Here is a 23,051-nt window from a genome sequence, read left to right on the forward strand (position 1 = left end):
GTAAGAAAGGAAAAGCAGAGGCAGGGAGCCTTAGCAGGGAAGTACAGATAACAGAACCGAAACGGGCTCAACTATCTCTCTTGTATGCAGATATCCAAAGGGGTCGGCTTTGAGGCTGCTACTTGCTTTAGTGGAATTGGTTCAGTATTTGGAAGCGCTGTGAGCATTTCCCGTAGTAGTGAAATGCATGTCACCCCCTATTTAAGGCAAACCCAAATGACAGGATGTTAACAACGCTCGGACAGGGACTGAGCTCACAGCTAACTTTGGCTGCCCCAGTTTTGTGTGTCTGAAGGCTGTGCCCCCCTTCATGGAGGGCTGATGCAGATCGGATCAGTGGAAGCCGCACCGGGACATGACGCCAATTGAGAAAACGTCTTTCTGATTCCTCATTGCTGGAACTCAGTTCGAACAAACTGGTGAGAGTGGGCAGGAGTCTTCTCGCTGGGACGCATTCTTCTTTCACCTAACGCTCCCGGCATGCATCTAGACAGCAGGAGTGAAAAAGGGTTAGGGTTAGGGTGCAAGAGGCACATGTTGCTGCGGTTAAGGAGATCAAGCACACAGCGAGCTGCTGGCAATGCAGTCCCTGCCCTGAGCCACTCAGTTTCCATAGGATTCATAGGCGTTAGGGGCTGGAAGGGACCAGTGCATCGGGTCCAGTCCCCCTACACTCAAGCAGAAAAGACTGCTGGGGCAGATGACCCCAGCAGGGTGGCCATTAAGAGGCTCTTCCTCCAATGCCAGGTCCACCTCCACAAGCAGTGCTGCCACGATGACCTGCCTGCCCACCCTTCTCTTCTGCCCTCAAATAAACGATCTTCCCCTCTGCCTTCCCAAGTTGCTTCAAAGTAGCAGGAGGGAAATTGCTATTTTCCTGCTGTGGTCTCAAGTTGCAGCAAGGGAGGTATAGGTTGGATGTTAGGAAAAAACTCTCACTAGGAGGGTGGTGAAACACTGGAAGTTACCCAGAGAGGTGGCGGCATCTCCCACCCTTGGAGGTGTTTAAGACCTGGCTAGACAAAGCCTTGGCTGGGATGATGGAGTTGGGGCTGGTCCTGCTTGGAGCAGGGGGTCGGACTAGATGTGAGCTCCCGAGGTCCCTTCAACCCCCATCATCTGTGATCCTAATATTGACCCTAGAGGTCAGACTGGGCCAAATGCCCTTCCATTTCCCAGAGCTGAACAGCCTGCAAAGACAGAACATTGCTTTTGTTTCCTCCTATTGCCACATCTTTATCACAAGACTCAATATTTGGAGTTTTCACATGCTTTCCCTGACTTTTGCACTGAGAAGTTTCCCTTATGTCAAATGACCGCTCTTCAGTAAAGCAAAACCCAGACAAGATGGTCATTTCCTTACAAGTCTTCGCATGAAGCCAGGCTGCCAACAGCAGAATAGCACCGTGTCACTTGTTTTGTGGCACTCGTAGTTAGCAGCACGACAAAAGCATTCTTAATGAATTGTAAGATCTACTCTCTCATGTTTGTATTTAGTGGGTCCCTTTCGTTCAGGAGATATCCGTTTGCTGGGCTGTCAGTAAAGCAAACGTTTGAAAGATCTGGCTGCTGTACCACAGGTAGCTAAAAGACACCAAAAACTGCCAAACAAATTAAAAGGAACCCATTAAAAGACATTTTCCCTGCAGGTCTGCACACACCAGGCAAACTACACTAAGCAAATAATCTGAAGTGCTTTCTTGGGAAAATGTGGCTATTAAATCTCTTTACAAAACTCAACTACAGCCAATAAAATAGAGCATGGGCAGGGCTAGCAATGGGATATCGTTTTGATTTAAGTGGCTGAAAGCTGCAAGTGTTTTACTTTCCAAAAGACATTTGAAAAAAAATGTCTAATCCCTTCCTTTACAACAAAGGCACTCTTAAAAACAAGCGTTAGCCGAGCGCTGATCTGGCCAGAGAGAGGCCTCAAGAAACACTGTGACGATGCACGAGTGATTTCAGTGATTCGGTCGGTAGCGCTACCTTGGCATGGACCCATTGAGGCTGCTTTCAAATGCCCCTTCCAACCAAGTAGGAAAAGAGAGGCTTTGAGATACGCTTGTCAAGCTCTCGAGGGTATCAATGCAGTCTAAGAAATTCGCTTTCTGTGTACAGCAAGAAAACACAGGCCATCACCTACAACGTTCAGAGACTAACCACATGAACCACCTTGTGCAAAGGTAAGCCCTACTACTCGGCCAAATTCCAGCTTGTAACAGAGCACAGAGACCCTTTAAGAGGCTAGAGGGTGCAGCTGGCCCTGCTTGCTGATAAGGTCCAGGTGGAGGGGGGAATCAGGCCCTGGGCAGAGCCCCACGTGGGACCATTAAAGAAGGGAACCAGCAGGAGAGCAGGGACGGCAGAAGGAGCTGCAAAGTCCTGACAACCTGATGGGAAATAGGTACTGATTTGCTTTACTGCCAGAGGGGAGAACAGCAACATACTGCTTGTTAGCCTGAAGGGAAAAGGCCACGTTGACCTCGTTCGCGCAGGAGGGTTTTGAATAAAGGACCCATTTTGGAACCTAAACAACTAAAAATAAATTAAACTAGGGCTCCACCGAGACCAGGAGGCACTCCCAGCTCACAAAGCTCTGCTGGTTATGGCCTGCATCCTAAAACCAAGCCTCCAGTTTCAGTATTTTTCACTGTCTAACCCAAGCCATTTAGCCTCAACAGCTGATCCTGGGGTGGTTAGAAGGATCTGTTGATATCCTACTGATTTCTCAGGTGCCACGGAGCTCAATCTCCTTGAGAGATTAGGGTAACAGGTCCCACAGGAAGCAGCACCTTGTCATGGTCTAGCTCAGGGGTGAACAATTATTTGTAGATTTAAATACAGGGAGTCTGGCCAAGCGTCGCAGGCCACGTCAGCACCACCACCCTTTGCAACAGCTCACAAAACTCCCTATGTGGGACGGGGCCGTGGGGGAGCAGTGTTTGGGAGCAGGACGGGAGGGCAATGCTGGGCTCACGGGGCACCAGTTCCGTGGGCAAGGGCATGCGGGGAGCAGATCGCAGCCCTGCCCTGGCTGTGCTGACGCTGTCCCGGGGTCTCTACGGGGTCCATGGGCAAGGCATGCAACTGGGAAGAGGCCATGGGTGGGCAGGGAGCTGCGTCCAGGAGCAGGGTGGGCCAAGCCAGTCCAAGATATTGGGGCAGTTATAGTGCAGGGCTGGGCCAGAGCCATGACCCAACTCCCCACATACCCCCGCCTGCAGAACCCACACCCATCACAGGGGCATACGGGCAGATCACAGCTCTGCCTTGGGCCCCCGACCGCATGCTGTCACCACCCCAAGATCCTGGGGTCCCCCTGGCCCTGCCTGCCCATTTCACTCCCTGACACCACTCCCCCCGAATAACAGCCTTACCCCAGGTGCCCAGCCAAGCACCCTGCCGGCAGGTTCTGCCCCCACCAGTGGGCGTGGGGTGGATGGGCCAGGGTGTCCAGGCAGCAGGGTCAGGTTTGGTGGCTGTGGCAGCAGGAAGGAGCCACCACAGCCAGGGCATCTGGGAAATGGGAGTCCGGCTGGCACGCCACCTCAGCCCTGCTGTGCCTGGGGGCAGTAGGACCCCTCTACACACAAGGGGAGTAGTAGATACACTGGAGGGCAGGGCTAAGATTCAGAAAGACCTTGACAAATTGGAGGACTGGGCGAAAAGACATCTCATGAGGTTCAACAAGGACAAATGCAGGGTCCTGCACTTAGGACAGAACAATCCCCTGCATCGGTGCAGGCTGGGGGCCAACTGGCTGGGCAGCAGCTCTGCAGGAGAGCACCTGGGGGTGACAGTGGACAAGAAGATGGACAGGAGCCAGCAGTGTGCCCTTGTTGCCAAGAAGCCCAACAACATCCTGGGCTGCATTGGGAGGAATGTCGCCAGCAGATGGAGGGCAGTAATTCTTCCTCTCTATTCTGCACTGGAGAGGCCACATCTGGAGTCTTGTGTCCGGTTTTGGGCCCCCCACTACAGAAAAGATGTGGACACTGGAGACAGTCCAGCAGAGGGCAATGAAAATGGTTCAGGAGCTGGGGAACATGATTTATGAGGCAAGGCTGAGGGAACTGGGCTAATTTTAGTCTGAAGAAAAGAAGACTGAGGCTGCTATTAAATCCCCCCTTTACCTCCCTGCAGGGGGGCTGCAAAGAGGAAGGAGCTAGACTATTCTCAGTGGGGGCAGATGGCAGGACAAGGAGCAATGGGCTCAAGCTGCAGCAAGGGAAGTGGAGGTTGGATATGAGGAAACACTCTCACTAGGAGGGTAGTAAAGCACTGACAGGCTACCCAGAGGTGGTACAGGAAGTTTAAGATCCAGCTACACAAAGCCTTGGCTGGGATGATATAGGTGATAATGGTCCTGCTTTAAGCAGAGAGTTGGACTAGATGCGACCTTCCAACCCTCATTTTCTAGGATGCTATGATCTACTATGGGCCACAAAAATCCTTTGACAGGCCAGATCCAGCCCAAGGCCATATTTTGTCTACCCCTGGTCTAGGTCCTACAATGGAGCCCACCATTCAAATAAAATGGCAAAAGTGACCATGTGTTTTAAACTACCCAGCAGAGGATATCCATGTAGCATGAGCCTCTCCCAAAGTTATAGAAACCAACTATCTTGCTGTGTTTGGAAATATTCCTACTACCAGCATTCCTGCTCACGGTCATTCAATGCTGCAGGGATTAGAAGGGGGTAGAAACCTTTTCCCCCCCTACTACACCCTAAGGATGGGTCGCCTCCACTTGGACCTTTGTGCTTCACATGGCCTGACTGCTGGAATAAACTTGCAGGCATGCTGGTTTTCATAAATCCTTTCACTTCCTTCCACTGTTTTGCTGCCAAAGTGAGTTTATTTCAAAGGTTTTGCAGCTCTCTCCATTCTGTAAATAGAGAAAGTCTGGCTCAGCAGAGAGCTGGCTGCCTCCGTGGTGCCGGGTGAGGGAGCACAAGGCTGCGAAAGCGGACTGGCTCCACTCGCACACATCTGGGGAGTGCTCTGGGCGACACTAATTACTGCCCCACCAGCCAAAGCTAAACTCAGAAGTGCCCATAACTTGGAGGTCCTATGGTTATCAAGAGAACAGGGTGTTGCTTTTTGATTTCCCAAATCATATCTATAAACAGTTACCAGTATGGGTGCTGAAGGTGTTCATCTTTATAAGCTACCCAAATTCTTTAAAGTCAGAACATGATGAATCACAGCTGTACAAAACATCTGTACAGCTGACATCAGAACATGTCAGCTGTACAAAAATGCAAGCACATGAAACCCATCCTAACGAAAGAGCTGGAAGCCAACCTTTGGTAATATGAACATGCATCCAGGCACCCCGATTCTCAGGTGAGAGGCAGAAACGCAAGCTTCTTGTACTTCCCGCTAGGACAAAACTAATTTTGTAGACCCTCTGTCTTGTGTATGTAAAACACTGATCCCACAGCGGAAGGTTATAAGCAAGATGTCTTAATCACGAATGAGGTTGGTCTCCCATCCGAATACCTTGGCGCACTCCTCCTCTGCTGCAGCCATCTCTGCCTGGATGCGATGCAGAGCTCCAATACGAGGTCATTTTACCCTTCAGGAGGTAGCATAATTACCTCATTAATTTTTGTAGTGCGCATAAGTCTTTAGGAGACTGATGAGAAATGTTAACATCCCATGGACGTGTCAAATGCAATGCAAGCCCCAGACTTCTTCCTGCTGTTGCTAAATAGCAAGCGGCTCTCTTCGGTCGACAGAGTTTGTAGAATCATTACCATAACTAGCAATGTTCTTATCGTCGTCCCAAAGCCAGTCGTTAAGACTTAATTCGGTACATGAAATGCAGAAAAGCAATGTTAAGATTGCAAAGAAATTTACTGACATATTCCATCTCTGGCCATTATTCTGGCAACAGCCTCTCTACTGTATCTCATGTTATATAGCACACATTTACGAGAAACCATATATTTAACCAGAATGTACCCGTTTTGTTGCTTAGCTGCATTGTACATAGAATCTCAGCTGCCATCTTCAACAATGACTTCTGACTAAAAGCCCAAATACACATTTCTCGCTGCACCTTTCTTTATTGCCTGCACTGAGAAGTCAGCTAGCAGTCTGTTACACAATGGTCAGCCTACAGTACGGTGGTTCTCAACCTTTTTAAAACACAAGGCTCCACTCATTAGACTCAAGGCACCCCTTCAAAAAGTGCCAGCTCTTAGCTTTCACTCAGTTTTTTGACTATGTCAAAACACTAGAGCAGCGGTTTTCAACCTTTTGTCATTTGCAGACACCCAAAACATTTCAAATGGAGGAGGACTCCTCTGAATGGTAAGTGTGGGTATTTACATCTTTCTGATTGATCACAGTTGTCTTTTATGGACCCCTTAGACCCAGGGGTCCTTGGAGGACAGGTTGAAAACCACTGTACTATGGTAATTCTTCCATTGTAAAGAAGTCAGAAAGACCCCAGTAGGGCAGGATGTTTTTAACACTAGGGACTGCTATTTAAAAGTCTCTGGGTTCACCTTCTAAACCATGCACAGGTGTTTGCACACCTAACCATGCTAATATTGCATGGCAACCTGTGACACCCTTAAAAACATCTCACGGAACCCCAGCTGAAAAAAAATCAATGCTGCACAGAGGCCATTTGATCAGGAATTCAATTTTTTTGTTTGTTTGTTTCAAGGCTGTTGCGAGCAAACTCAAAAGCTGACAGCGAGCACTTAGACTTCCTTTCTTTACAGACTTAAGATGCCAAACAACAGTATTGTGACAGCCACTGTAGCTCACAACTTAGGACAAGTGCATGGCAACTGTGAGCAGAGTAGAAAGTTCGAGATCACAGACTGAACTTCCTTCCTGGCTTCTAACACATACCCATAGGATTGATTTGTTTTAAATAAAGGGCATGAAGAATAAAATACGAAGGAGAGAAGAAATTAGGACAATAACAGTGGGATGAGATGTTCACCTATTTAAGTAACAAACCTGGTAAAGCTGTATTTGTTACCTCCAGATTGGGCTACTGTCTGAAATCTTGTACTGAGTCCAATGTGGAAGAATAAGCTGCAACCGTGCGAGGAAAAGGTTTCAGTTGTGTTGCGAGGGCCTGTGGCTACTAGCTCCAGAGTAACCAAGTCTGGAGTTTGTCTGGAGCTAGAACACTGTTCTCAGGGGGGGGCAGATGACAGGACAAGGAGCAATGGGCTCAAGTTGCAGCAAGGGAAGCTGAAGTTAGATATTAGGAAAAGTTCTCACTAGGAGGGTGGTAAAGCACCGGAACAGATTACCCAGAGAGGTGATGCAAATCTCCATCCTTGGAGATGTTTAAGACCCAGGTAGACAAAGCCCTGGCTGGGACGATGTAGTTGGGGCTGGTCCTGCTTGCAGCAGGGGGTTGAACTAGATGCGACTGCCTGAGGTCCCTTCCAACCCTCGTTTTTTTAATTCCAAGTCCCTTGTAATTCAGATCTTCAGTCATCACAAATTGGTTTTTTTTTAAATAAGTGACCTAGTACCAACAACATGTCATGCTGAAAGGCTTTCAGTCTATTTTTTTAACCACTTATATCCTATTGAAGCAGAAAGCTCTTATTCAGAAACAAGTCCCCACACACAGCCTTGAACTGAAGGTATGGATTGCAATACAGGTAGTTACTTTGATCCCATCTTTGTCTTGGGCCAGGGCTAACAGATGTTTCAGAGGAAGGTTTAAGAACTCTACAGTAGTCCGAGGTGAAATAATCCATCTCTCTTTTTCCCCTTGATGTTAGGCTTTATCCTGAACTAACAGACTGGGCAGAGATGGATTGGTTAGGGGGTTTAAACCCTGGAAGGTAGAATGAGCAAGGAGCCCCTAGTGTAGAGATTTGCAACTGGGGAGCCGCACCCTCTGGCCCATGGAAGGAGGCGAATGCCCCCCTCCCTCATCTGGAGCCCTGGGCCTCCTGCCCCAGCAGCTGTCCCCAAGGGGACTGCCATGGCTGCTGCCCTCTCTCTGCACCTGTGCCAGCTGGCTGCACCCTCCTGACAGCAGGCTCCACTGCAAACAAATAGGCAGGCAGGCAGCTGGGACATGGGGGCAGAGCACTTTGCAGCCTGGCACATCCCCTCTGCTTCTCTCACGCTCCTGGTGAGACGGACCCCGGGGGCAGTGATCAGCGTGACACCCTGCAGGGGCAGCCCTGATGGCGGGGTCATCCTCGCCCCTACAAGTACAGACCAGGGGTGGGGAGTGGAAAGACCAGGGCATGGCAGGGTGAGGTCCTGCCCTCCCCAGCTAGATCAGTGGTTCTCAACCCCAAGGCACCCTTGGTATCTTTCCTGAATTTAGATTATACCTCAGTGATTTCTTGACAGAATTTCCTGACAGCCAGTTAAGTCCTGGAAGGGCCCTGAGGCTCCAGAGGTTAAAAACCATTGCCCTAGCGGTTTGTGCTGCTCCTGGAGTTGTTCTTGCAATGCACTGTGGGATGCCTACTCCCCATCCCCAGGATTCTGGGGCTGGGCTCTCTCCCGAAGCTCAGCTGCCTTTTGTGACCCTGCACCACCTCTGAATTGCAGTCATGAGCATGGAGGAGCCACTGCTCTGCACGGCAGTCCTGGCCCCTCTGAACGGACAAGGGCTGCTGCACACATTAGCGATCACTCAGGCAAGTGGTCTCGGAAGCCAGCTGCCACACCGCTGAGCTGATCTGGGTAAAGGAGGACCAGGAAACTGAGTGGCCACTTATATCAACTTCTTCTAGAGCCGTTTCATGCAATTAGCACTGACTGGTGCAAAGGGAGAGTAACACAGCCCCGGGATGACAAGCCAGGGCAGTAGCGTTCGGAGATGACCAAAGGCACTTTCCTCCAGATCTGCACAGAGCTCACTGGAAGGTGCAGGATGGTAGAGGAGGGACTCAGGGTGGCACAGCCAAGGGCTGAAAGTTATGAAAGCCGCTGCAAAACAGTTCCCTACTTCCATGTCACTTTGAGCATGAGAATGGGAGGCCAGGCACCACGCAAACTGAGGACAGCTCTCTGCTCATGCTCCTCCAATAAAAGGCAGATGCTATTAGGCAGCTGAGATGAGTAGTAATTCATCCCCTTTGTGCTGCAACTACTGCCAGAGGTTCACCTCCCCAGCAACACTGGACTGGGTTTCTTTTCAAGGTTTGCCTTGGGCACCAGCATGAGGGAGAACTCCACCTTGAAGGCACAGGGTGTCCATGTCCTGGTCAGGCTTGACCGCTGTCCTAGAAAGCCACCATCCCTTCACTGCTTATGGTGCCATCTTCAACAGACTGCAATTCAGTGATGTCTCCTCCAGTCAGAATCCAATCCATACCCCACAAGGAAAATCCAGAGCTGCAAATCCTGCCAGAAAGGCTGTTTGTCTTCCCACTTCTGTCTGGCTCCTTTCTTGCAGTGCAGTATCGAGAAGCATCCCTGAAGTGACCCATCCACAATTATTTTCCTCTGCTTGGATCTCCATATTAGAGACTAGTGTGATGGAGTAGGACCAAACCTGCCTCCCCCCCAGATCCCAAAGAAACCCATCACCACCTCAGGAATGCAACAGGCAGCAGCTGGAGCACAGGGCAGTTGCTAAACATGAAGGTCTCCAGGACTATTGCAAAGGGGTGGTCACAACCAGAAGTAAGCATGTGAGTAGGAAAATGAGATCCAGCCAGTGACCCCAAAGCAGTAGAGGACACACCAGCAGACAGCCCAGTGAGGTCAGGTGTGAACCGATGCAGTATGGGATGGGGATGGGAGTACTGCCAAGGCAGAGAGCTGAATCCAAAACATTGCAGCAAAAGCCTTGTGTGGCTGCACTGAACTTGTCCCAGAATGACCTTCATCTGCTTTTCAAGTGGATTGCTCTGTTCACAGGAGGTGCTAGCCAGAACATCAAGAACTGCAATGAAGACATATTGGGGGGGGGGAAAAGAAAAAAAAAAAAAGAGGGAGGAGATTGCTCAAAATCCCCCCCACAACCCTATGCAGACCTACCCAAAGTGAGCAGCTGTTCAACCGCTTGTGTTCTCTTCATCTCCTGCACGCCATCCAAACCCTGCTCGGACAGCAGGGGAAGTGAACTATATGGACTACTGTATTAACTACTGATACCAGTGTTTCAGACCATCTCAGCACCCACTTTGGATGAGGGCATATTACACGTACGTTTTACAGATGGGAGGGAAGGCACAAAAATTAGGAGTTAACAGCACTAAGTTTAGGTAGCTGGTGGGAGACCCCTTGCACCCGGCTTTTCAGAGCACATGACATTATACAGCAATGCATACACCAAGCACAGCTTCCAGCAGCATCAGGAGTGGGAAGACTATGCAATTAGTAGACACCCGAGATTGCCAACGACTTGCTTGGTATCCCAGAAGAGCTCTGTGGCAAGGCAGGCATGTGCAGCCTATTTCCCAGGGCACTAGGTACCCTGGCCAGGAGACCATCCTCTTTCAGCATCATTCACTGCATCTTTCCTAGACATGCTACAAATGGCTGAGGGGAAAGTGTCCGGTGGGAAAGACGGCAGCGGGATAAGACACTGTGCCAGGGGCTTGCACAGGTATCTGCTGAGCTGACAGCAGTAGCATGACCCAGACTCTTCCAGCTCTACAGCATGCTTCTCTGAAGGACACCACCTCTTCTGCCCACTTCCCCACCAGCCTGTCCTCTCTCTCGACCACCCCAGCTCCTGTTCACAGGACTACTCCCCTCCACTAACCCACCCCAATGCTCCCCAGGTATTCACCCAATCCATCTTCTTCATTCTTTCCCTCTCTGGCTTCACGTTCCTTTTTCTCTTCAGCCCTATTCTTCAACCCTATTTCCTCCAGACCCCTTGTCCCAATCTACTCCTGCCTGGCCAACCTAAGTCTTCTCCCCTCCACATTCAATACGGGCAGCTGCCTTTTCCATGCTACCTGGAGGCAGCAGGGGAATGAGAGTAAAGAGCCTGTCTTTAGTGCTCTCAGGTCCCATGGGACAACCCCCAAGGCCAAAAAGAGCCAGGATCTGCCACTGGTGGGAAAGGCCATCTCAGCTCTGGTCTGAAGATGCCCAGTACAGAAAACACCTTTAGGGAATTTTATGCTTGCTCCAACATGGACATTATCAGCTAAGTAGGTTTTTAACCAAAGGTTTTTAAACCAAGCTAAACATGTGGACAAAAATATTTGCAGGAGCAGCAAACGGGCACTGCCTGCCAAAAACTTGTGTCCTTACCCAGAACATGGGGGTAGGAGCATAAAGGAAGATACCCAAAGCCTTACATTCATTTTCATTCTTCAAAAGAAGCTGAACCATTTTTTACAGGTTGCCCCTGCTTCCAAATGAGGTCAGCCTAGAACAGAGGTCACAAATAGCAAAGTAAGCAACGGAAAAATAAGTCTGTTTTCTGGAAAGTGTCAGGAACCCTTACCAGGCTCCACCTCTGACAGTGTTTGGTTTACACCAGAAGGTAAGCAGTACAGTAGCCATTTCAAACACCATCCAACCATACCGTGGGACACTGCCTGAAGTGTTTAAATGCAAAAAACAGCCTGGTTATGGAACAAGAATGAAGGCTCTGCTCCCAAGAAATACAGCCAGAGGCTATTTTTGAGGCTGCTCTGCTTTCCTGCAGATAAGACAGCTGCAGAATCCTGTGTCGACATACGCCAAGGTGTTGTACAGACACTAAGGAATGAGCCGAATACACGCAGTTTAGGTATCTATCTGCTCTTCCTTGGGGCAAGGAGAGACGATGTACTGTCTCCAGAAGGTGAAGCCTAAGGAGGAATAGGTTTGGTTAGCACTGCTGCTGTTAATGATACTCAAGCATCTCAAAAGTAGGTCCCTGTCAGCATCACAAGGCCACTAAATCAAAGTTTATAATTCAGAGGTTGTGTGTTGAACTGCCCCTTTCCAAAGGAAGTCCGCTTACTGGCTGTTGATTTTAACTGTGGTAGCTAATCCCATCCCAAAACCGAACGCTTCATGGTTGCAGAAGTCGCCAGGTACGGTGTCCCTATCACTATTGCTGTGCAAATCTATGCCAATAAGCCAGCAAGTGAGGTGCTGCCTCTGTCAGACAGGATGCAGTCCACCCGTTTGATGAAGGGATGCTGGTGATCAGAATGAAGCTTTTCAGGACCTAGATCCACTCTCAAAGATGAAGGACCTGGTACTAAGCACATGTGTTTAGCAAGTCACTCCTGTTAGGCACATTCAGAAGCCCCTTCCCCATTAGCGTGGGTACTTGTTAAACACAGTGACCACGTACTCCTGAGCGTAGCCCTCCACTTCCAGTTTTGGAATAAAGATGTGGGTTAGGGCATGTTTTTGGAAGCCATGCCCATACTTGGGGCTTCAAAGCAAGGCTTGAGATAACTGCACGCAGATGCTATTAGTGGTCAGTTTGTGGTTTTTCAAGCCATCTGCTCCTATTTTTAGCTTTATCAAAACCAGCTCCCACCCATCTGACAAGTCTTACCCTGAAGGACATCTGCCAACTTTGTTGTGAAGTGCCAGGGCTGCCTCAGCTTTTCAGTACGTGGCTTGTGTGTTGTTTCTGGGAAGAGAACGTGGTTGTGCCATGTTTCATTTTATTGTACCTAGGTATGCCACTACAGCAGTCTTCCATTTACCTTTGGGAAAAGCTTCATTTTGCAAAACCACTGGAAGGAGCTGAACAAAGGCTTGTTGCTTACTTGTTCTGCAGTGAAGTCATGGAAGAACCACTTCCAGGGCAAGGGCATGTCAAAACAGAATCTGACTTCACTGAGGATTCGGGGAAGTCATGTGGACTACTGCAAGCTGCTCTGATTCAATCATCTGGAATATTCCCAGAGATGGTATAGACAGCTCAATTTACTTTAAGTGTCCATTAGCAGCCAGTCTCTTTTGTCTAACCATAGCAAGTCTTAAAAGCATCATCCTTGCAGGTCAGACAGAGTACTAGAGATGAAAACTGGAGGAAGGAGGGGCTCATTTTAAGGCACTTATGTAGGAAAAAAAAAAAAAAAAAAGCCTTAAATCACTGCCTTATTGCACTTCATTCAATTCTGATGAGCCCAGCCCCAGGGTACAAAGCAACATTCATTTAAATTGCACTGCTCTTAGTTTCTAGGCCTTGTGACACCATCAGATTAAGACTTGAAGATATACATCTGGTTTACCAGCATCTCCATAGCATTGCTGGCCAATTTGAGAACTCTGCCACATGGATACTGTTCTTGAACAAGCTTTAGCAGCACACAGCAAGCCCCTGGCATGGCTCTGTGAGTGCTCGTGGGGCACTGGCCAGGTACCAGAGGATTGGAAAAGGGCCAACGTGGTCCCCCATTTACAAGAAGGGGAGAAAGAAGGACCCCAGCAATTATAGGCCAGTCAGTCTTACCTCGGTCCTTGGAAAGACCTTTGAGAAAATTATCCAGGAGCACGTCTGCAAGGGCCGAGCAGGGGAGGTAATGCTCAGGGGCAACCAACATGGGTTCAATGAGGGCAGGTCCTGCCTGACTAACCTGGTTTCTTTTTGTGATCAGGTCACAAAGTCCCTAGACGAGGGTGTCGGGGTGGATGTCGTCTTCCTGGACTTTAAGAAGGCCTTTGACATGGTTTCCCACATTCTCTTAAAAAAAACATGGCGACTGCAACGTTGATGCCTACAGTCAGATGGGTGGCAAATTGGCTAGATGGCTGCACCCAGAGAGTGGTGGTGGACAGGTCGTTTTCGACCTGGAGGGATGTGGGCAGAGGAGTCCCCCTGGGCTCAGTCCTGGGGCCTGCACTGTTCAACATCTTTATGAGCGATCTGGATGTGGGCGTGGAAAGCACGCTGTCCATTTTAGCTGACGACACCAAGTTGTGGGGGAGGTGGGCATGCCGGAGGGGAGGGACTGAATCCAGCTAGATCTAGACAGGTTGCAGAGGTGGTGGATGAGAATAGGATGGAGCTCAACGCAGACAAATGCAAGGTGCTGCATCTAGGGAGAAGGAACCTGCAACACACCTATAGGCTGGGAACACCCTTCTTGTCAACACGGCGGCAGAAAGGGGTCTTGGAGTCATTGCTGACTCCAGGATGGACACAAGCTGCCAATGCAAGGAAGCGGTCAGTAAGGCTAACCTTGTCATGCATCCACAGATGCATCACAAGCAGGTCCAAGGAGGTGATCCTTCCCCACTACGTGGCACTGGTCAGGCCGCAGTTGAAGTACTGCATCCAGTTCTGGGTGCCGCACTTCAAGAGGAATGTGGACAGCATGGAGAGGGTCCAGAGGAGGACCACTCGCATGGTCAAGGGGCAGCAGGGCAGGCTACAAAGAGAGGCTAAAGGGCCTGAACCCATTCAGCCTCCACAAGAGAAGGCTGGAGGGGATCTGGTGGCCGTTTACAGACTCACCGGGGAGACCAGTGGGAATTGGGAGAGGCTCTGTTCCCCTGGGCACCACCCAGGTTTACTAGGAATAACAGCCACAAGTTGCTAGAGACAGAAGGTTCAGGCTGGACATCAGGAGACATTACTTTACAGTGAGGGCTGCCAGGTTCTGGAATGGGCTCCCAAGTGAGGTGATGCTCTCTCCTACCTTGGGGGTCTTCAAGAGGAGGCCAGACAGATATTTGGCTGGGGTGATATGATCCCGGCACCTGTTCCTGCCCGAGGCAGGGGTCAGACCTGATGATCTCTTTAGGTCCCTTCCAACCCTAAGCACTATGATACTGGTTAGCCAACGACTCACCATTCACTTGATTGTGGAAACTTCTGCTACCATGGCCTGCCCAGCAAGTCTGAGCAGGTATGGCCTTTGCTATGTTGACTACCAGACCAGTTATCATTAGATACTGTATACTGGAGCATGTCTCGTTACACAGATGCTAAGAACTCCACAGGGAAGTCATGGGTTCACCCTATGGCACATTTCTTGCTACCAAGAAATGTTTGCAGTTATTTCATACACCCTCTTTAAAAAGTAGCACATACCCAGTCTTTAATTCCCCAGCTCTTCAGTACTGTATGTTAATGAACTCTGCAGGTTTAGGCAGGCATATCAGAGCAGGTCCTTTCATCAGTTATACCAGTGAGCACCAACTTTTTTCGCTGGCTTGCCACAAATTCGCCAAGCACTCTCTCAAGCCCTGCCCGATCTGCTGCTCTGCTTCCTTCCCCATGCTCTGTGCAATATGCTGCTCTGCTTTCTGCCCCATTTGCCACCGTGCTGCCCGTTCTCTCCCTACCCTGCCCTGTGCCACATGTGCTACAGGTTAGCCACCCCGAGTCAAACCTATTACTTCTTGATGTCTTCAAATATCCTCTTGTTCCCATCCAGAGATCACCAGAAGTGCCCAATAAATTTGAACACCATGCTTTTTCTGTAGGACTTCTCCGTTCCCCTGATTCACAGGGCTGTATCCAGAAGCCTCTAGCAGAAAAGTTATACTTTCATTTGCAAAACTACCTCCTGGAATTTTCCCCTCTAACAAGAAGGAAAGATTGAGATTACTTGGGAAAATACAAACAGCAATTTGAAGCTTCTACATGCCTTTAAGGGTGGGGATGGTAAGAACGGAAGACCTCTGAGCACAAGCATTGAAAAGCTAGCGTCTCTTTTTAGTGGGAAAAAACCCCACACATCTTCCGTTTTAAAAGTCATGTTTACATGAACGCTGTTCCAAGCGCACCTCATTAGCTCAGCTTGATTTTCAGTCGGAGGTGTTGAATTCAGTAGTTTCTCATTTAAAATGCAGTAAGTGAGAAAGCTGCTCAAGACTGCAAGTGAGCAATTAACATTTGATTAGATAAGATGAATGTTGGACTCAAACAGTCTCATGTTGTAAGAGAAGAACAAGCAATTAACTGAAGTAATGAAACCATAAACATTGTCAAGACTTGTTAAGCAGCAAAAGGATTATTGCTTCCTCACATGCAAACTCCATCTGAGTTCTTCGAGACAGAGGTACACTATCAAATTAAACAATAGCAGAGTGAAAGGACAACGAGAGTTTGATCCTACAAGCATGAAGTTTCTGATGCCTTTACAACCAGTGAAGTGTAGCTGCAAAAAAACACAAATTCTCTGTCATTACTCTGCTTTAAGGGGCATCAAAATGATGGTCAAGAGTGAGAGGCAGATACCTTCATTCAGGAGACAACTTGGTACCAGGCTGAGCTAGCAAATCTCCACCAGCCTCTGCCCTTCCCAGCCCAGAGCACAAAACCCGCACTTACCCTTGATGCTGATACCACAGACAGGAGAGAGAGTCCACGGGGACAGGCTGCTAAGCGCAGCTGTGCGCCACCCAATTCCCTGTGCTGTGCTGGGCTGGGGCAGACCTTTGCAGGCCAGATCCAGCACAAAGGACTATGGGTTGCCAGTTTCTGCTTCAATCAATAGACCTCAGTGTTTCAGAGCTACACAGGAACAGACAGCATAAAATAAACCATACATAAAATAAAATAGTAAGTTCTCTGCCTTCAACAGCCTCTGGGAAGATTACAGCTTGGAGGTCCACCAACGAGAGATGCTACAAGTGACCGAATAAAGGATATTAAAGAAGCTAAGGAGTCATAAACATGAATGCAAGAGTTAGTCAAACCCAAGGGTGATCAGATGTTACAATCACAGATCAAAGGGGGTAAAAGCAGTCCTACATCTGAAGAGAGCCACAGAGTCTTTATTATGGAAGGCATGTGAAATGCCACACACACACACGAAGTCTCAGCCTGCCACAATCCAATTCTCCCAGCAAAGTGCTGAAGCTTACACAGAGTCCAAGACAACTTCTGATCAAATCTAGCATGTACTTGGCACAAGGGACTCTTCACAGAGCTGTTAAATTTGCAGAAGCAACTCAAGGCCTCAAAGGAACTTGCTGCATAAGAGCTTCTTAGCACTATGGGTGCAGTGTTGGTGGAATCTAGCTCGACTAATGAAGAACCGGTACACAACCACAAGAACAGAAGCTTTCCATTTTCTGTGCTACTATGACCAGTACTAGAACAAGCAAAATTGTAAACAGAGGGTTTATAATCCAGATAGAAATCTGGCCAGTAATTAAATGCTAGAGAAGAGACTATTTCAAGCCTGTCATATCTCACTGCAATTCAAGCAGAAGAAAACTGTAAATGGTTAACCCAGATAATACACTTGCATACGCAATGGCCATATTTCAAAGACTTGCTTGTCTATGCAACCAGCTTACCATGCATCAGGTTTGTAGCAGGTCTGGATTGATATAGCTGGTAATACAAGAGGTGATCCCACAGTACAGATAGGAGTTAGGGTTAAGGAAAAATGTAAACCCTTGTTTTAAAGACAGAACCTGACAAAATAGATGTCTGTGCAGTGCAGCATTATCAGCATGGAGGCTCATCTGATCCAGGGCTACCTATGGACATTTCTCTAAAATGGAGCGAGGCCTGGGGAACAAGAGGTCATGTCATTAAGTCAGGGCTGCCACGTGTTGTGAGTTTTACAGCATATACAATGGAGTTGCATACTGTTCTCATCACCTAAGGAGACAGACACAATGCAATGGATTCAGGGTCCTGGGGAAAAGCAACAGATAGGAACACTCCAAGAACCAGTTTAGAGCCATGGTGACAGGGAGGATGAAGCCCACCCTTCTCTAGCTACCGAGACAACTTCATTTTGAAGCCACTTTTAAAACAGCCTTCTGATCTAGGGTAACCCCCCCCCGGCCTACTCTTGTGTCTGCACCCAAGTCCTGGGCTTTGGATCCAGAGTGGCTCAAAAATACATAATACTGTAAACAGTCTTTGCAAGTTGGACATCTGCTACCCAGACTCGGGGCTTGTCTAAGCAGTTAGACAGAGAAGTAGTCAGACATGTTAGTCTAATGGCAGGCAGAAGGCAGGGCAAGGTAGCATCTTGGAGATGACCAACTGGTTCAGAGAAGCAAAGTAGGCTCTCTAAGACAAAAGCCACTCTAAACCAGTTAGCAGTCCCTAAAGGTGCCATCACCACCCACCTTCTGCGTAAGCAGACTTAGGAACATCTTCATGTTGAGAAAAGCCCACCCCCAGTGAACTCTAAAAACAGCACCCTGGTGTGAAGTCTAGCCCCAGCTGAAGCAACCGTTATTAGATAGCCGAGCTGTGGCACATGCAGTGGGCCCAATATCGTCTCTACATGTCATAACATTTTTAGGTATACCAAAGCCAGAGTCTGTTCTTTGCTATTGTTTCCAGGCACAAAGGATTTCCTTGCATTAGTAAAGCTGCAGAAAAGAAACCAAGGGCAACTGGATTGCACTTTTATGCCATTCTAAAAAAAGCACCAGCTTTTTTAAAAAAAAAGGAAAGTAAAGCTGAATATTTTGATAATCATTTACTGATTTCCAAGCTGAATATACTCTTGGCTGCGGGTCTAGTGCTTCCTGACAATACTACAACCATTCAAAACTTTGAAGAGATAAATAAGGTTACAAGTAACAGTTTGCTTTTGCAAACAGTGATCATTTTGTGGAGGTCCCCCCTTCCCTTCACATCCACCAGGTATTAATCCATTCTGTGTAGATACAAGTGTCAATAGGTTTTGTTCAACATTGTTTAAGCACCAGAAATACAAGTGTGCTTTAAACAACATCATTTCTGAAGCAATTTAAAAGCACTAAATTACCTCAGCATGCTCGTGTTAATTATGGCATTCTCTTCTACGATGATCTAGCAACTAGAGCACACCAATGGGGGTAAAAGTTGTCAGCCCTGTTTTCGACTCCGAGACAGGCCATGATATAATCAGGACAAGTTACTTAACTCCCTCAATTCTCCCGTCCCCATCTGAAAGAGGTCTTATTCCAGAGAGTGAGGAATACCTGGGGTTTGCTTGTGCATTTTTAGGATCTATCAGTTTCAATGGAAACATCACCTAGTTGATTTGGGGCGACTAACCCTAGACCAGAGGAAAAAGTTCTGCCGAGTTTCCAACACGCTGGTACTCTGATCCCCGAGTGTCGAGACTCTGCTGCCACCTTCTGAAAGAATGGTTACCGCAAGTATTGACAATCAAAATACGGTCCTAAAAATAGCTCATTTCCCACAGTTGTGTCATCACAAGCCAGAGGGGAAAGTCTATTCTCCATTCACAGCCCCTTACGAGCCATGGGCCGACTGGACAGTCACTACTGGGATGAGCAGCAAGTACGTCGGTATTGTTCTTTACAGCTATATTCCTAGATCAGCGTACGACGCTGCCCTTGCAGGCTTAAGCATGCAGGTTTCGGCATCAATTACCTGCCTTCTGGCCCTTAGAAGCCTTCCTGAAGTCAAAGAGTCAACTGGACGTTGGGATCCTGTGACCCCAGCTGACTTAATGCAGCTAGGGCAGGGGGCTGGACGCGATGATCTTCCGAGATCCCTTCCAGCCCCAACGTCTATGAAACGCCACGGCTCTGACGGAGACCGCACTCGACTTACGGCTAGAGACTGCGGTCTCCGAGGCAGCTGAGCTACCATCTTCCCAGAGCACCGTCCTCACAAGAGAGGGAGTTATCGGTGTCAGGAGAGAGAAGGCAGAGAGCGGTCAGGAAGCCATGTAGGGAAGCGGAAGATAAACAGCAGTTTTTTCCCCAAAAGGGCTATTACACAGACACGGGCAAGCCCTCGTTATTCCCGTCCCCTATCGACGAAGCCTCCGGGGGAGCTTGGCACAGCACTTCGTACACAAACCAGGTCTACCGATAATACTTCGACGCAAACGCAAGCTCGACGAGCGACGCGCTCGGGTGCGGGGGCCGCAATTTAACCCCTCGCAGGCTGCACGCGCCCGGCCCGGCCTGGAGGCAGACGCGCCTCGGGCTCGCGGGGTACGTCCTCACCGCCGAAGCCTGCAGGGACGCCGCCACGTCACGTCTCCGCCGGCGACCCGGCGCTCGCTCCCCGGGGACACGGGCCGCCGGATAGGGGGGTTCACGTCTCCCAGCCCCGGGGGGGCATTTGGGAGCCAAGACGTCTAGTTTTCCCCCCACCCCAGTACATCTTCTCGTCTCCGACTGTGACACAGGGTGCGAACCGGGGAGGGAACAGGGGAAAGGGACTCAGAAAGCAGAGCAGTGGGTCAGGTAAAAAAAAAAAAAAAAAAAACACTAAAAAAGACATGGAGCAGAAAACAAGAGTTCGGTACAAAACACAAAATTAAAAACATGTAAAAAAAAAAAAAAGGAGCAGACAGCGGAGCAGCAGGTCAGGCGAGGGGAAGAGGGTGGAGCAGAAAGCAGAGCAGCAGACCGGGAGTGAAGTGGGGGGGGGAGGGGGAGAAGCCGCACTCACCTTCTTGCCCTTCTTGCCCTCCTCCTCCATGTCGGGCCGCGGCACCCCCGGGCATCCCGGAGCCGCCCCGCTCCTCCCCCGCGCTCAGCGGCGGCAACAACTTTTCAATCCTGCCGCCATCTTGGGCGTCGGCTTCCCGGCAGGCAACGCGCCGCCCCGCCTCCCGGGAGGACTGACGTCAGTCCTCCGAGGCAGGAGGCGCTCGGAATGCGCAGGCTGCTGCGCATGCGCGCCATTCCCCCTCCTTGCCATTGACCTAGCTCTGGCCACGCCCACCCACGTGCTCGCTCAGGGCAGCCCTCGAGGCCCCCTGGAGGCGGAGGGGAGAAGCAGGCTCTCTTCTAGGAGCCCACCTTGTGTGTAATAAACGCTGGGAGGGAGACAGTGCTGCCGTTCACCGGGAGGTTTTCTATTAATGAAACCCATCCACCCACCAGCAGGTCCGGCTTCACGAGGAGGCGACGACACGTGCCGCGTCCACGGACTCGTGCTTTGAGATTGGACAACGTTTCGCGCCCCCGTGTCTGGTTCTCGGTGATTTACAAGCATCGTTTCTCAGGGACGTGGCGTGCAGATGTTTGACTCCCAGCCCTCCGAGTGAGGAGGAGAGGGCGGAGGAAGGAAGAGGAGAGGAATCCCAGCCTGCAGCCTGCTCTTCCCCGCGGAAAGGCCTGCGGCTCGAGCATTGCACTCGAGACCCATCGATGAGTCAGGATTGGAGGGATTGCCACCGCCGACAACCGTAGTGGTAGATTACAGGCGACCCCTGCTTAGCGCTCGTAATGAGTTCTGAAGAAAACAAGCGTTGAGTGAAACTGGAAGTTTTTGATGACCCAAGGTGTTTTTAATGACCCGAGACAGCAACGGCGAGCGTTATTATAACGAAACTCACTGAGTGCCAAATGGAATTGGGTATCGATTTAAAAGGAAAGTTATAGCGAAACAGCGTTAAGTTGGGGTTTGCCTGTATCAGGAAAAAAAAGTGATTATCCATTATGATGCTGGATCATATGTATAGCTGTAATTTCACTTCACACCCGTTGCCATCACCCCTCTGCCAGGTGTGCCCGTGCCCCTCCAAATAGCGATTGCCCGGGGCATTCATCCTATGGCAGGGCCCACCCGCACCAGGTCCCCACATCCTGGGACCGTCTCCAGTTTCTTCCCAGTCTCTACAAAAGCCCATCTACACGCGTGGGCGGATCCAGAGTTTTGAACACGGGTGCAGATGGCCTGGTGCGTCATCGCATAGAAAACAACACATATTTTTCTCTAGTTAAAAATAAACTAGAAGCTTTACTAATATGCCAGGGGCCGATGGCTGTGTGATTCAGTTTAAGACTGAAGCAAAACCAAATGTATCTTCCTGGGAATGAGCTCAAAACAATCTGCAGGGCTGTGAAATAGGATCTTCATCATCAGGAGCAGGCAACGGACAGCAGAATTGCAGAACAAGGGATGGCTTGATGGGTGAAACATCAAGGCCATTAAAAGAAGAGAGGGTTGTTAACGCCTGTGGAATGAAGAGTTTAGAAGGAATCAGCCTAGAAAAGTGCAGGCTCAGGGGAGACTTGGTAGCTGCTTATAAGTACATAAGGGGTGTGCATCAGGATCTGGGAGAACATCTGTTCACCAAAGCGCCCTAAGGAAAAACAAGGACCAACGGTCATAACTTCCTACAGGATCATTTTAGGCTGGATGTAAGAAAACATTTCTTTACGGTCCGAGCCCCCAAGACTTGGAATAGACTCCCTCCAGATGTGGTGCAGGCACCTACTCTGGACTCATTCAAGAAACGTTCGGATGCTTATCTTGCTGGGATCCTTTGACCCTAGCTGACTTCCTGCCCCTGGGGCGGGGGGCTGGGCTTGATGATCCTTGAGGTCTCTTCTGCCCCAAAGTCTATGAAATCTATGAATTCTAAGAGAAGCTTTTGAATGAAAGACGTTCTTCAGTCATTTCTCCTCTGTTTGGCACTGGTGAAGCCACTTCTGGGGTCCCATGTCCAGTTTTGGGCCCCCCACTACAGAAAGGATGTGGACACATTGGAGAGAGTCTAATGGAGGGCAATGAAAATGGTTGCAGGGCTGGGAGACATGACTGGTGAGGAGAGGCTGAGGGAATGGGCTTATTTAGTCTGGAGAAGAGAAGACTGAGGGGGATTGAATAGCAGCCTTCACCTCCCTGCAGGGGGTTGCAAAGAGGATGGAGCTGGGCTGTCCTCAGTGGGGGCAGATGGCAGGACAAGGAGCAATGGGTTCAAGTTGCAGCATGGAAAGTTGAGGTTGGATACTGTATTAGGAAAAAACTTTCACCAAAGGAGGGTGGTGAAGCCCTGGAACAGGCTACGCAGAGAGGTGGTGGATTCTCCATCCTTGGAGGTTTTGAAGACCTGGCTAGACAAAGCCTTGGCTGGGATGATGTAGTTGGGGCTGGTCCTGCTTGGAGCAGGGGTTGGACTAGATGTGACCTCCTGAGCTCTCTTCAGCCCTTATTTTCTATGACTGTGTTTCAGCAGGTCTGACCAGAACAAGCCAAGCACAGCCTAGTAACAAACAGTTTATTACTTCTCAAGCTTATCACCAATCCTGCCTTGTTCATCCTCCTGATTTCAACCTACAGCTCTGTAATGAGACCTGCTGAATAAATTATGGACTAGCAGAGGTCTATGCACAGACTACCTCCAGAGAAGGCAAGAAACTGAAATCCCCCAGCGCAGCTGTGGACAGTTACAGCCAGTAACACACATCATTGACACGTGCCCTCCATCCTGACTCAA

At 49.4% G+C, this 23,051-nt stretch overlaps 1 protein-coding gene across 2 annotated transcripts in view; it reads right to left on the reverse strand.

The window, feature by feature from the left end:
* Positions 1–20,430, reverse strand: part of CCM2 (CCM2 scaffold protein) — a 76,205-nt gene extending 55,775 nt beyond the window's left edge. For both annotated transcript variants that reach the window (XM_014607301.3, XM_019482983.2), the window contains exon 1: positions 20,273–20,430. In XM_014607301.3, the coding sequence (XP_014462787.1) occupies positions 20,273–20,302 (30 nt within the window). In that variant the 5' untranslated portion in view covers positions 20,303–20,430. The remainder of the gene's footprint in view (positions 1–20,272) is intronic.
* Between the last annotated feature and the right edge of the window lie 2,621 nt (positions 20,431–23,051).

The sequence above is a fragment of the Alligator mississippiensis genome, chromosome 5 (genome assembly GCF_030867095.1).
Source record: "Alligator mississippiensis isolate rAllMis1 chromosome 5, rAllMis1, whole genome shotgun sequence".
NCBI lineage: Eukaryota > Metazoa > Chordata > Crocodylia > Alligatoridae > Alligator > Alligator mississippiensis.